The sequence below is a fragment of the Topomyia yanbarensis genome, chromosome 3 (genome assembly GCF_030247195.1).
Source record: "Topomyia yanbarensis strain Yona2022 chromosome 3, ASM3024719v1, whole genome shotgun sequence".
NCBI lineage: Eukaryota > Metazoa > Arthropoda > Insecta > Diptera > Culicidae > Topomyia > Topomyia yanbarensis.
This window is the reverse complement of record NC_080672.1, coordinates 180,367,062-180,382,174: the sequence shown is the minus strand read 5'-3', so window position 1 is coordinate 180,382,174 and position 15,113 is coordinate 180,367,062. Positions and strand designations below refer to the sequence as shown.

The 15,113-nt window shown below is 43.8% G+C and overlaps 1 protein-coding gene across 3 annotated transcripts in view; it reads left to right on the top strand.

Moving 5' to 3' along the window:
* LOC131692901 (uncharacterized) overlaps nucleotides 1-13,889 on the top strand; it is a 67,866-nt gene extending 53,977 nt beyond the window's left edge. The window contains exons 2-4 of one of the 3 annotated variants that reach the window (XR_009306099.1): nucleotides 11,965-12,094; nucleotides 12,152-12,499; nucleotides 13,784-13,889. Coding sequence is in view for 1 of the 3 variants with exons in the window: in XM_058980275.1 (XP_058836258.1) it covers nucleotides 11,965-12,094; nucleotides 12,152-12,448 (427 nt within the window). In the remaining 2 variants the exon portion in view is untranslated. Of the gene's footprint in view, nucleotides 1-11,964; nucleotides 12,095-12,151 lie in introns of all 3 variants that reach the window. The other 2 variants (XR_009306098.1, XM_058980275.1) reach the window with 2 other exon arrangements.
* Nucleotides 13,890-15,113: the final 1,224 nt, after the last annotated feature.

Genomic DNA, 15,113 nt, shown 5'->3' with positions numbered 1-15,113 from the left:
GATTCTTTGTTGATAAATGGCCCGTACCAAACATACCGCTCGTAAGTCCACCGGAGGAAAGCCTCCCCGCAAGCAGTAAGCAACGAAGGCCGTGTAAAAGTGCCCCAGTCACGGTTGGCGTTAGGAAGCCTCATCACTACTGAACAGAAACTGTCGCCCTGCGAGAAATTCACAGCTATCAGCAATCGAGCAGGCCTAAATTGTGACCCAAAATAAACCACAAACCAACAAGTTCTTTTCAGGACCAGCCAATTATATTCCAGTAAGATATAAATGAAATTTTCGTTTTCCATTGCCTTACAACCTCTTTCCTCCCGGCTTGAATTACTATCAATCTTAATGATGCTGTGCGGCTGGGCACAGGCAGTTTCCATTATAGTGAAAAATTTAGGTTTGCGCGTTTTTCCCAAAAGTTTTTTAGCTGTGCTGTTTTCAGGAAGTTGTAGTTGAATTCATAGTAAAATAGTTTACTTCTATTGTCAGAGGTGGACCTTCCAACGAAAACTAGTCTGGCTTGGAATCGAATTGTATGGACCAACCACTGCTTTCACAAAATCCGTTATTTTCAGTAATTGTACATTCTACAGAATTAGTCACAACTATTTCCAATCAGCGCAAAAATCGAAGATTTTCATTCAATACAACAGCAGATTTTCACGTTTGAAAAAACAGGCAGCATTCTGGCCGAAAATTTTGAAACGGAGCCCCTATATCGAAACGTTCGATTTTTGTAAATTGATTCATTACACTAAACTGTCTATAAATCACAAATAACTTTTCATTTTGTGCCATTCTCGTGAAAGCGACGGTATTGTTCACAAGTGGCTCACTTACCATCCAACGCTCTTGACAAGCTGATGCTTGTAATAACAAAACTTCAATTTCATTCTTTGTCGATAAATTGATGGCCCTGAAAAGGGCCTTTTCTTTGGGCAGTTTTCGAAATTTACTTGGTGCTGGTGTATATGGTAACAGTTTTGGTGCCATCGAAGACGGCGTGCTTGGCCAACTCTTCTGTGACAGCAGCAAATGGACGGCGGTTTGAATTTCGCGGAACATGCTGCAAACGAACTGCTGCATGTTGATGCTGGAAACGAACTGAGCGTAAGCAACAGCATGCTGAGTTTTTATACCTGACTACAGCACAACGTAAGCTCGTCCTTTTTTGTGTTGTCCTCAATATGTGTTCGTCGTAGCTCCACCCCTTGGTTGGTCGACCACATATTTTTGATAAAGAACAAAATTGAAATTGTGTTTCCACTACGGAGATTATCGAACACTCAGGGTAAAGAGAGTAATGTAATACGGCACCTTTGTAAAATGTTTGAGAATTGAAACCTTTTTTGAAAGCGCCTAGTAAAAATTCACTTCACTCCAGTTTGTTTCTGACCATATTTGCAATTTGCGTACTGAAATAAATCATAATTTAGGGTTTAACCCAAATAGCTCTCCAGGGAGAAACAGTCCATGAAACAGAAAATGCAAACTCATTCTTTGAAATGATTTTGGTGGCCCTGAAAAGGGCCGTTTTTATAATGATACAAGTGAGTTCTACCTTTTCAACTTCCAAATCCATACAAAGTGCGTCCCTGCCGCTTCAGAGTATAGACGACATTCATTGCGGTTTTGCGCTTGGCGTGTTCAGTGTAGGTCACGGCATCTCGGATGACATTTTTCTGCACACCATCAGCATTCGTAGATTAAATTGGAGATGCATTTTACATCACCACGACGAGCCAGACGCCGACTGGCAGATTTGGTGATTCCCTGGATTTTATCACGAAGAACCTTGCGATGACGCTTGGTACGGGAACGCAAACATGATACCGCTCATTGTACCGTCCGGACGAGCATGTTGCTCGTGTGGTAAGCGAGCACCCACTGATACAAAACAAGCTCGCGTGACCTGTATATATAACATTCCCGTATGTAATGAAACGCTTACATGCTCCTTTTTGACGGCTCTGCGTGGGATATGCTGACAAATTGCGCATTTTCATTGCTGTTTCCGAAGGATTTTCTGAAAATCCTTGTTTTGGTTTATTTATAGTAGTCGCAGTAATTCCGAAATTTAATACGATATACGTGCACAAATTTCCGATCAGATAGTGCAAAAATATTGCGATTTCGTCCAGTAGAACGGAAGATACTCGCATTTCAAACCTGGGAAAATTTCTCAACTGAAATTTTTGAAACGGGACCCCATATTGAAACGTTAGAAGTATTCTACTTCAAAAATTTGAGTTCCGGCTTATATGTGAATTTCATAGGTGACCGGATGATTTAGTCTATATTTCCGGCCCCATATAAACGATCCGTACGAAATTTTATAAAAATCTGTGGGGATATTATAGCTATCATTTGGGACTAAGTTTGTGAAAATCGGCCCAACCATTTCCGGGAAACTGCTGTGAGTTCGTAAATTTTGAAAGATGGCCGCTTTTCCCGGGCACTTCCGGAACCGTCTATGGTGGTCAATGTAGTGAACGAAAGTTTGGTTGGTCGTCGGTGACCTAGAACAGCAAATTTAAGTTGTTTGAGAGACATTTTAGCGAAATTTTTACCTTTTTTGCTTTCATCGGAGTATCGGTTTGAATCACAATTTGTGATTATGTGATCGCACGCCACAACCTATAACTCCGGAACCGGAAGTCGGATCGGGATGAAATTAAATAGCCATTTACGGGGACGCAATACTTTTCATTTGAGGCCAAGTTTAGTCGAATCGGTCTAGCCATCTCCGAGAAACCGATGTGACTGTTATTCTGAATTTAGATACTTCCGCCGGGGCTTCCGAAACCGATGATGGTGGCCAATGTGGCCAAATAGACTTTGAATGGATGTTAGTGACCTAATACTACAAATCGAAGCAGTTGTGGTCATATTTTGGAAAAAATTTCACCTTTATGCATTCATTGCAGAATTTATTAAAATCGACATTTTCTGCGTGTTCGTACTCATCACCCTGTAATTCCGGAACCGGAAGTCGGATCTTTTAGAAATTCAATAGCAGCCTTTCATTTGAGACTAAGTTTGTCAAAATCGGTTCAGCCATCTCTGAGAAAAATGAGTGACATTTTTGGTAACATACACACACATACGCACATACACACACATACATACATACACACAGACATTTGCCGAACTCGACGACCTGAATCGAATGGTGTATGTCACTCGGCCCTCCGGGCCTCCGTTAAAAAGTCGGTTTTCAGAGCAATTGTAATACCTTTCTATTGAGAGAGGCAAAAATTTCACCTTTTTACATTCATCGCAGGATTCGTTAGAATCGAGATTTGCTGCGTGATCGTACGTATCACCCTGTAATTCAGGAACCAGAACTCGGATCCACACAAAATTCAACAGCAGCTGATGGACCTTTTATTTTAAATCAAGTTTGTCAAAATCGGTTCAGAAAATTCCGAGAAACTGATGTGGACAAATCAACAAATTTTGTTTTGTAACCATACTCTTCAACTCGTAATCCGGGACAAGATGTCGGTTGAAAATCAAATTCAATAGCAACCTATGGGAATAGTATACCTTTAATTTGAATCTTAGTTTGTAAAAATCGGTTCAGCCATCTTCAAAAAACCGATGTGGACATTTTGTTAACAAATCCGCACATACACACATACATACATACATACATACATACATACATACATACATACACATACACACATACATACACACAGATGTTTCGCGATCTCGGCGAACTGAATCGAATGGTGTATGACACTCGGCCCTCCGGGCCTCCGTTAAAAAGTCGATTTTTACAGTGATTGCATAGCCTTTCTTCATATGAGAAAGGCAAAACGTATATTCCTATGGGCATAGTACATCCTACAAAGCATAGGATATGCGTAGAACGGGGGTCAATTCTGGGGAAAAGTCAATAAATATTTCACGTATTGCAATTGCTCTGAAAACCGACTTTTTAACGGAGGCCCAAAGGGCCGAGTGACATATACCATTCGATTCAGTTCGGCAAATGTGTGTGTGTGTGTGTGTATGTATGTGTGTATGTATGTGTGTATGTATGTGTGTATGTATGTATGTGTGTGTGTATGTTACCAAAAATGTCACTCATTTTTCTCAGAGATGGCTGAACCGATTTTGACAGACTTAGTCTCAAATGAAAGGTGCAACGTTCCCATAGGCTGCTATTGAATTTCTAATGGATCCGACTTCCGGTTCCGGAATTACAGGGTGATGAGTACGAACACGCAGATTTTAATAAATTCTGCAATGAATGCATAAAGGTGATTTTTTTCGAAAATATGACCACAACTGCTTCGATTTGTAGTATTAGGTCACTAATATCCATTCAAAGTCTATTTGGCCACATTGGCCACCATCATCGGTTCAGGAAGCCCCGGCGGAAGTATCTAAATTCAGAATAACAGTCACATCGGTTTCTCGGAGATGGCTAGACCGATTCGACTAAACTTGGCCTCAAATGAAAAGTATTGCGTCCCCGTAAATGGCTATTTAATTTCATCCCGATCCGACTTCCGGTTCCGGAGTTATAGGTTGTGGCGTGCGATCACATAGCAAATTGTGATTCAAACCGATACTCCGATGAAAGCAAAAAAGGTAAAAATTTCGCTAAAATGTCTGTCAAACAACTTAAATTTGCTGTTCTAGGTCACCGACGGCCAACCAAACTTTCGTTCACTACATTGACCACCATAGACGGTTCCGGAAGTGCCCGGGAAAAGCGGCCATCTTTCAAAATTTACGAACTCACATCAGTTTCCCGAAAATGGTTGGGCCGATTTTCACAAACTTAGTCCCAAATGATAGCTATAATATCCCCACAGATGTTTATAAAATTTCGTGCGAATCGCTTATATGGGGCCGGAAATATAGACTAAATCATCCGGTCACATATGAAATTCCCATATAAGCCGGAACTAATTTTTTTTTCAAAGGGGGGACCCCATGAAATTTCAGAAATCGTATTTTTGATGCCAAACATCTTTAAAATGCATGAAACGTCGAGATTTTATGTTATCTCGAAAAAAATTTTTTTTGTAAAAATCGACTTTTTGGTACCGCCGCCGATTTCGCACCTTTTTTCCTTTCTCATATAAAGAAAGGCTATGCAATCACTGTAAAAATCGACTTTTTAACCGAGGCCCGGAGGGCCGAGTGTCATACATCATTCGATTCAGTTCGTCGAGATCGGCAAATGTCTGTGTGTGTATGTATGTGTGTGTATGTGTGTGTGTCATTTAAACTCACACAATTTTCTCAGAGATGGCTGAACCGATTTTCGCAAACTTAGTTTCATCTGAAAGGTGTAACGCTCCCATAAGCTGCTATTGAATTTTTAGTTGATCCGACTTCCGGTTCCGGAGTTACGGGTTGAAGAGTGCGGTCACACAGCAAATTCCCATATAAACTGGTACCACCATGATGTTCAAATGATGTAAAACATATTAAAATTGATGTAACATTAATCTAGTTTGCGGGTCTGGATCACTAATGATCAATCAAAGCTGCATTGACCACATTGGCCACCTATGACGGTTCATGACGCCCCCGGGGAACCCGCTAAGTTCCTAAGCTAATATCACACCTATTCCCCAACGAATTCTCTACCGATTTTTACAAACTTGATTTCAAATGAAAGATACAGTAATGCCATTGACTGCTGCTGAATTTCATTCGGTTCTGACTCTTGCTTCCGGAGTTACAGGGGTGTTAGTAAGGATACACTGGAATTTCCCATATAAATCGGTACAATCGTAATACCTCAGAGGCTAAAAACTATTGAAATGGTCACCAAATTACTTCTAATCGCAGATCTAGATCACTGATTGTCAATCAAACATTCTTTGAATATATTGTCCACTATCGACGATTCCGGAAGTCCAGAATTCCGGGCATATTCCACAATTAAAGTCACATCAATTCATCGGTGATGACTGAACCGATTTTCTCAAACCAAGTCTCAAATGGAAGGCAAAATATGCAGTTGAGTATTGCGTCGCCGCCCCTCCTCCCTCGCCTTGCCCTTACACCTCCCTCCTTCATCACTCCCCTCCCCTTGGACCACCCTCACGCCCGCATTTCCTTCATCCACCCCGTATACCGAAATAAGATGAAGGATTTCTGACGCATCCCCCACTTCCACTCTACTAACCCCCCATTCCCTCCACTTTCAAACCCATTCCACCAACATTTCAAAATATAATCACATGAAGATAACATTGAACTCATGCTGATTAAGCTAATTAAATATTATTCTTTTGTCTTTCTCATATAGAAAGGTTATGCAACTGCTCCAAAACCCGTCTTTCTAACCGAGGCCCGGAGGGCCGAGTCTCATTTAACATTCGACTCAGTTCGCCGAGATCGCAAAATATCTGTGTGTATGTATGTGTGCATGTTTTCTTTTTTTTTTACAATGGAGAAGACCTTTATGTCCTAGCCCAGTACACGTGCTATTGGTAGGATCCAATCTACCACACGGGGTGCACTGGGGGCGTGTCGGACTCGAATGGTGACCAGCCATTAATACCGACTAAACTCCATTGGGCTAAGCCATCATTCCTCCCAGGAACTACCTCTCGGTATTACTTCTGGGGGGATGGCTGTACTAATTGTACTCATTCACTCTCACTCACGCGTTCATACATCCTGTATGAGGCTTACTTGGGTGCTCTCTCAATCGCACTTTGATTCACTCTCAAACACTCCCACATGAGGCTGACTTTTGTGCTCACCTTTTACGTTCCATGCGAGGCTGACTTGTGTGCTCACCTTACTCATTCCTTGCTAGGCTTACTTTTGTGCTCGCCCTACCCATACCATGTGAGGCTGACTTGGGTGCTCACCCTATCACCTGATTCACTCTCAATCGTGCCACTCTATTGTACCTTTGTCACTCTCCCTGGCATCCCATGTGAAACATTTTTCTTAGGCCCCACTTCTGACATACCATGCGAGGCTGACTTGTGTGCTCACCTTTTTCATTCCTTGCTAGGCTGACTTTTGTGCTAGCCTCTACCAACCTGTGAGGCTGACTTTTATGCTCACCCTTAACATGCCGTGTGAGACTGACTTGGATGCTCACCCTTTCACTCCTCTGCCACGCCATGAGGCATCGATAGCTAAGTTCCAACATACTACGCTACGACCCTCCCGTCTTGGCATGAGGCAGTCCACTTATACGCCTATACACTCACTCTTCTGTCTTGCTTCGGGGTGGCTGGGTTTACCCCTTACGCGGTTGCCATTCGCTGCGCCAAACCTGCCTCGGCATGAACAGACCATTCACTCCCTTTTTTGCGCTTGGCCTTTTTTGCTCCAGCTAACCAATCACTAATTAGCCGTGCCCGTCGTCTGTTGCTCGGTTCGCCAGATTACCTGTAGCCTACTGGCAATCTGGATGGTAGCAGCCGAGACTGCGTTCCACTTCTCCAACGATTGACACATCCGCTGAATAAGGGTATCAGGGGTTGTGTCCCAGCCACAGGCGTCAAGCATTGCTCTTCTTTCGACGTCGAACCGATGACATACGAACAGTATGTGTTCGGCAGTTTCATCTACACCTGGGCAGTCCGGGCAGACTGGGACCTCCGCGTGCCCGAACCTGTGGAGGTACTGACGGAAACAGCCATGGCCTGACAGGAATTGTGTCAGGTGGAAGTGGACTTCCCCATGGGGTCTTCCCACCCAGCTCGATATGCTAGGTATCAGCCGGTGGGTCCACCTACCTTTCGAGGAGTTGTCCCACTCACGCTGCCATCTGGCGACCGAGGTCACCCTGGTGCGCTCGCGGGCTCCCCTATTTCCACGTAGCTTAAAGCACTCCTCATCTTCCCGAATGACCAGCCCGACAAGCATCATGCTCGCTATCACGCAGGATGCATCGTGTGATACCGTGCGGTAGGCAGATATCACTCTGAGGCACATCACGCGGTAGGTGCTCTCCAGTTTCTGTAGGTAACTGGTTACCCGCAGTGCTCTTGACCATGACGGGCCGCCGTACCTGAGGATAGATACGGCAACGTCTGCCAGTAACCTACGTCTACTGGCGCACACCTTTGAGCTGTTGGACATCATTCTCGATAGAGCCGCAACAGCAGTCGACGCTCTCTTGCACGTATAGTCGACATGGCTGCCGAAGGTCAGCTTGTCGTCTATAATGACTCCGAGAGACTTCAGACTTCGCTGTGAAGTGATCGCGACTTCTCCCACATGGATAACTGCATGTTGTGCCAACTTGCGGTTGTTGACGATAACTACCTCCGTCTTATGATGAGCGAGCTCCAGGCCTCTCGCGCTCATCCATTCCTCCACCGTGCTAATCGCGTGTTCTGCGGTTAGTTCTACCTCAGGAATTGACTCCCCGTAGACCTTCAAGGTTACGTCGTCGGCAAAGCCGACGATCTTGACCCCAGGAGGGAACTTCAGTCTCAGAACCCCGTCATACATGAGGTTCCATAGCACCGGGCCTAGGATCGAGCCCTGCGGGACTCCGGCGGTAATCGGAACCCTTTTCTGACCGGCATCGGTCTCGTATAGCAGTACGCGGTTTTGGAAGTAACTTTCTAGGATCCGGTACAGACCCACCGGTAGGCTAAGCCGGTGTAACGAGAGCGCGATGGCATCCCAGCTTGCGCTGTTGAATGCGTTCTTCACGTCAAGTGTCACTAACGCACAGTACCACAATACCTCGCCTTTTTTTGTTGGATCGCTATCTCAGCAGTATTTATCACTGAGTTGATAGCGTCCACTGTGGACTTACCCTTCCGAAAGCCAAACTGGTTGCTTGACAGACCGTCCGTACCTTCCGCGTACGGGGTGAGCCTGTTGAGGATGATCCTCTCAAGCAGTTTGCCAGTCGTGTCGATCAGACAGATTGGGCTGTACGCCGATGGGTCGCCTGGCGGCTTCCCGAGCTTCGGCAACAGCACCAATTTCTGCCTTTTCCATCTATCGGGGAAACGGCACTCGTCAAGGCATCTCTGCATAGCTAGCCTGAACATGTTCGGGTTCGCTATGATCGCTGCCTTGAGAGCGTTGTTTGGAACTCCATCCGGCCCTGGAGCTTTGTTCATTGCTAGGGATTTAGCCACTGCGAGTAGTTCTTCATTCGTCACTGGAGCCACCATTTCGACCGTGCCCGTACTGTCTCGTAGTGCAGGTGGCCAGGGGCCTGTGGCTCGAGACGGGAAGAGTACTTCGATAATCGTTGCCAACCGGTCCGGAGACCGTTCTGGGGGTGAGGAGCCCCCTTTGGTCTTGGCCATCACAATCCGGTAGGCGTCACCCCACGGATTCGCGTTGGCACTCTCACACAGGTTGTCGAAACACGCTCTCTTGCTGCTTTTAATAGCCTTGTTAAGGGCCAATTTCGCAGCTCGAAACACTTCACGGCGGTTCTCTCTTGCATCCTCGGTGCGAGCTCTTTGCATCCTACGTCTAGCTCTGAGACAGGCTGACCGTAGAGCTGCAATCTCGGCACTCCACCAGTATACCGGGCATCTACCGTTTCTTGGCAGTGTTTTTCTCGGCATAGTGGCGTCGCACGCGCGTGATAGAACAGCTACCAGCGCATCCCCGCTTAGACTGTAGGTGTTGGCCTCCAGTCCCAGGGCCGCGGTGAAAGTTTCGCTGTCGAAGTGATTGGACTTCCACCCGCGTACCTGACAGGGATCTCCCGCCCTCGGATGCTGCACACCATAGTTGATCTTAAAGCGGATTGCTAAATGATCGCTATGGGTGTAGCCTTCGTCTACCCTCCATTCCATGCCTGGAGCCAGACTCGGGCTGGCAAATGTTAGGTCAATCCACGCCTCCACTCCGTTTCTACGGAATGTACTAGCGGAGCCATTATTAGCTAGCACAGTATCGAGTTTCGCAAGCGCTTCCATTAGCGCTTGACCCCTGCTATTTGTACAGCGGCTGCCCCACTCCACTGCCCAAGCGTTAAAGTCTCCCGCTATGACTACCGGTTTCCGGCCCACTAGGTCCGACGAGAGCCTGTCGATCATCTGGTAGAACTGTTCTATTGGCCACCTTGGTGGGGCGTAGCAGCTGCAATAGAACACACCATTGATCTTGGCAATCGCCACACCCTCGGCGGAGGGGTGTATTACCTCTTGAACCGGGAACCGTCCCGTTGTACAGATTGTGTGTATGTATGTATGTATGTATGTGTGTGTATGTGCGGATTTGTAAACAAAATGTCCACATCGGTTTCTCGGAGATGGCTGAACCGATTTTTGCAAACTAAGATTCAAATGAAAGGTATAATATTCCCATAGGTTGCTATTGAATTTCATTTTCAACCGACATCTTGTTCCGGATTACGAGTTGAAGAGTATGGTTACAAAACAAAATTTGTTGATTTGTCCACATCGGCTTCTCGGAATTTTTTGAACCGATTTTGACAAACTTGATTTTAAATGAATCATGGTCCATCAGTTGCTGTTGAATTTTGTGTGGATCCGAGTTCTGGTTTCTGAATTACAGGATGATACGTACGATCACGCAGCAAATCCCGATTCTAACGAATTCTGCGATGAATGTAAAAAGTTGATTTTTTTCCAAAATGTAAACACAACTGTTGAATTTGTAGATCTAGGTCCCCAACAGCCATTCAAAGTCTCTTTGGCCCCACTGGCCACCATCGACGGATCCGGAAGCATCCAAATTCAGAATAACGGTTATATTGATTTCTCGAAAATGGCTAGACCGATTTGATCAACTTAGTCTCAAATGAAAGGTGTTGCGTCCCCGGAAACTGATATTAAATTCCATCTCCATCCGACTTCCGGCTCCGGAGTTACGGCGATCACATAGAAAACTCCGATTCAAACCGATACCGCGATGAATGCAAAAAGGTGCTCTTATATATACTTACCAAGTGTAATCAGAATGAAAGACATTTCCCTAATGTTATATTGTACAAACCAGCTATTAAATCATAGTTCGGAGAAATGAGAAAGGCACAATTGCACCTGTAGGTGGATTAAAACAGGTTTTTCAGTTCAATATTACCGTGGCTGTTTTTTCTTCTTCAAAATTTTAGAACTCGAATAATGATTTATTTTCCTGTATAGAGTTGTCATGTGATGTACAATAATAAAATGTAATATATGCATTTAAAAGCTTTTAATGAATATAAACAACGCACACATTCTCGTGATTCGTGATTGAGAAAGGCACAATTGCACCGCTAGGTGGATTAAAATATGTTTTTGTGAATTAGCATTACATGAATAGAGTACTTTAAAATCTGTAACTGCCCTCTAAGAACGGTTGGTTTCAAAATCGTCCAATGAAGGACGTTCGTTGGACCAATTTGGGCAACGTCCAAATAACCGTTCAACAAACGTCCATCGTTGGACCCGTGTTGAACGATTTTGAAACAATTTTTTGGACGTCTCTGTGTACTAGTGTGTTTAACGATTTGTTTTCCTTCACCTGTCATACGGCTTTTCGGTCTGACCAACCGGTATTGTACGTCTCCGGAATAAGTTTTACAGTAGCATAAAGCATTTCAACGCCGCGAATGCTTTAGGCGAGCTATTGTCGCGCTTATAATAAAATCTCACATTGCGGGCGTCTGAACGGCGCATCAAATATAGCCGCAGTTTCTCCGCAAGCAGATTTCAGTGGAGCTTTATTTTTCTGCAGGCTGTGTGCTTTTCGAAAGCTTCAAGGAAAAAGCTGTCTATAAGTTTATATAGGCGGCTGTCACGCGCCTATCTCAATTGAGCTTTCATATACTCGCATATCGAGCGATTATCCTGCAAGGCACAATATTTCAAACGTTTAAATTGGCTAGCGGTTTTACATATGACAGCTGGAAGAAAACAAACCTCCCAAGTGCTGTGTGTGTATGTGTGTCTCTGTGTGTGGGATGATTTGCATAGAACTCTACCGGTTGTCAGTGTCTGGTCAAAATACTTAACATGAACATTTCATTTATACTTGCAGAGAAAACTGTCCTCAGAACATTCCTCAAACAACTGAACCTTCGAAACTGTTTAAAGTACGACGAATCAAACCGTTGAAGGGATGTCCATATTGGGAGAAACGGATTCTGCGAGATCTTGGTCTATACGAGGTATGCCATTGAACTTTGTTTCAAAATAAAGCTTTTTTATTAGTTTCATTATTGCAGTCCAATGCGATAGCTGTAGTAAAGAACATCCCCGAAAACAATGCAAGGTTATGGAAGATTAAACATCTTATTGAGATTCTCCCTATTATATTTTCTTATGGCGAACCTATAGAGAGCGATATCAACTATACATTTCTCAAGGAAGATGGCGAATGTGTTGTAATTAAAGAATTGCAAAAACGTAAATTACGAGATAACAGATTAGAAGCAGCAATTAATTTAACCAAAAAGAAGGAAACAATGGACGGAGAAACACTTCGTAAAGATTCTCGATTGAAGTGGCTCAATCCTTGGTGATCGACGATGAATGATGAGAACGAGAATCCTATAAAAACCACGCGACAATGAGTATTCATTTTTTGTGCTTCTGATTCATCTCGTATGGGCCCATATTATTGACTCCAATCAAAACGGCTGGATGTTGTTGGCTCGAATCAAAACTTGTCGAAAGTAAACAAAATTGTTTTCATATCGTCAATCTGGCGCCCAGGTGGTGAAATCGTTAAAATTCAAAAATTTTTATTTCCAGATTAAATTTTACTAAACTTCCCAGTTAAGCTCAGCCGGAATGCTGGCTGGTTCTAATTCGTATTCCGGCTCCGGTGACAACCGATTCTAGTAAGAATGTTTAAGGGGTACCATTTCGCTGGGCGAGTTGGCCACCGACCCGCCGTCGGAAGTAAGCGAACCTGTAACCCTTTCGTTTGCCCGGCTTACTCAAACATAGGGGCTATCCTTAGTTTAAGGCCCGAAACCGTTCGACAAAAAGGTAATTTTTAATCCTTTTTTAAAGTTAGTAAGGACAATAAGTGTTGTGTCCTGTCTCGCGTCGCGTTTTTGTAAACGTGAATCGAGTCCTTACGTTGGCACAGCCTTAAAAAACAAGTATGCTTATTCAAAAAACACGCGAGATTTGTTTTTACATTTTGATAGCGTTGCCAATTTTATTTTGTGTCCATCACCCAATGTGGCTACGCCACATCGCTTTTGCGCATGCTAGGGATAGCCCCTATGTTTGACTAAGCCGGGCAAACGAGTGGATCACTGGTTCACTTGCTTCCGACGGTGGGTCGGTGGCCACCTCGCCCGGAGGATCCTCAGCGGCTTTGCGCCGCTTCGGTTCCTAGGCCTCGGTTATGCGGCTAAGCCGCATCAAAATGGTACCCCTTAAACATTCTAACTAGAATCGGTTGTGTCACCGGAGCCGGAATACGAATTAGAACCAGCCAGCATTCCGGCTGAGCTTATACCATGTTCACACTACAGAGTTAAAACATGTTATAATAATTAGCAAGAAAAAATGTCATCAAGATAGCGTTAAAACACGTTGTAACTAGTAGTGTGAACGTAGTATTAACTGGGTAGTTTAGTAAAATTTACTCTGGAAATAAAAATTTTCTGGCAACCCTCCAGCACCCCGTTGAACTCTAACGATTTCACCACCTGGGCGCCAGCTTGACGATATGAAATGAACTTTGATAACTTTCGACAAGGTTTGATTCGAGCCAACAACATCCAGCCGTTTTGATTGGAGTCAATAATATGGACCTATGCACTAGCACCATCTGGTCACAGAGAACAGACGTCCATCTTCTAAACCCTCACTTTTTCTTGATTTATTTTTTAATCCAGTAAACAATAATCTACATGTACAATCTAAAATGTTGGTTCCTTGGCCTGAGTTAGTATATGTCGACAGGTTATCGTAAAGTTGTTAATAAACATATACAAATCTGCATTCAACTTGTGTAAAAATTCCTAACGTTTTTTAAGGTAGTTGGGGTATCTCAACCAGGTGCGCTATTGTCGTCATGTTTTTCAATGGCTGAGTTCGACTGAATTTACAGCGGTTACCTCTAAAGAGACTAGAATAACAAAGAGACGCCATCTTAATTCAGTGAAAACAATTCAACTAGCAACCAGGCTACAGGTCACAGGCAACACTGCAAATGTGCAAGCCTCACCCAACTTGTTTGTTGTTATTCCGTTTCTTCTAACCAATATAAAAATCAGATGCGACTTCTAGTCTGCTGAGTTCCTCGACCAGCTAAAACATAGTTATATCCGCAGGAATCGTATTTTGCAGCAGCAAAACCATATTAGGCACGGCGTGTATATAAAATGACCCTATTACAAAAAAATAAGCATCGCTGAATCTTTCGCTACTCGATAGCAGATCTTTTTACCTTTAATTTAAGACTTGTTTGAAAATAATCCACCGAGGGTCGACGAACATTTTTGACATTAAAAATGTCTTACTCCACTATCTGGGGCTAGGTGTCATTCTAAAATCTAAACTATCTCCCATGTAACGAAACTATGTAAGGTTTGCACGCTTATTACTCCGATATTACTAGATGGATTTTAATCATTCATACACCAACCGATTTAGAAACACCTAACTTAAATATTGGTAATAATTTAATTTCTCCCCAATAAAAGACGACTTTTAAAAATTGGTAAAATTAAAAAGTTCACGAAAAACGGGAAAATTACCATTCGTGATGCAGATTTCTCAGACACAGCCGTCATTAGAGGGTAGGTTAGTCGCTCAATCACACACGAAAAGTCATAAATAGAAGCAACGCATGTCCGTTTAAATCAGTTGTTGCTCTTATCCCATACGAGCAGCATCTCGTACACACTCGCACTCGCACCTAAGTGACTAAACCATATACGGTTAGTTTATAAATAGAGGTGACGCGTACCCGTTTGAATCAGTTTTTGTTCTTATGTCGAACGGGTAAGATCATGGCTGCAGCGTCTAGGCACTACACTAAGCGGTAGACGCTATGCATTTTCGGCAGCGGTGGCCGTGTGCGGATTTTTCGGGTACCAGCACGGTATCACAGAATGATTTGCAAAGTGGGTGGGTGGGGTGGTTTGGATTTAATTCAATACGGTGTGTGCTGCTTAAGAGTGTTGCGTTTGAAAAAAATATATTTATTTTTATGCATGCGTG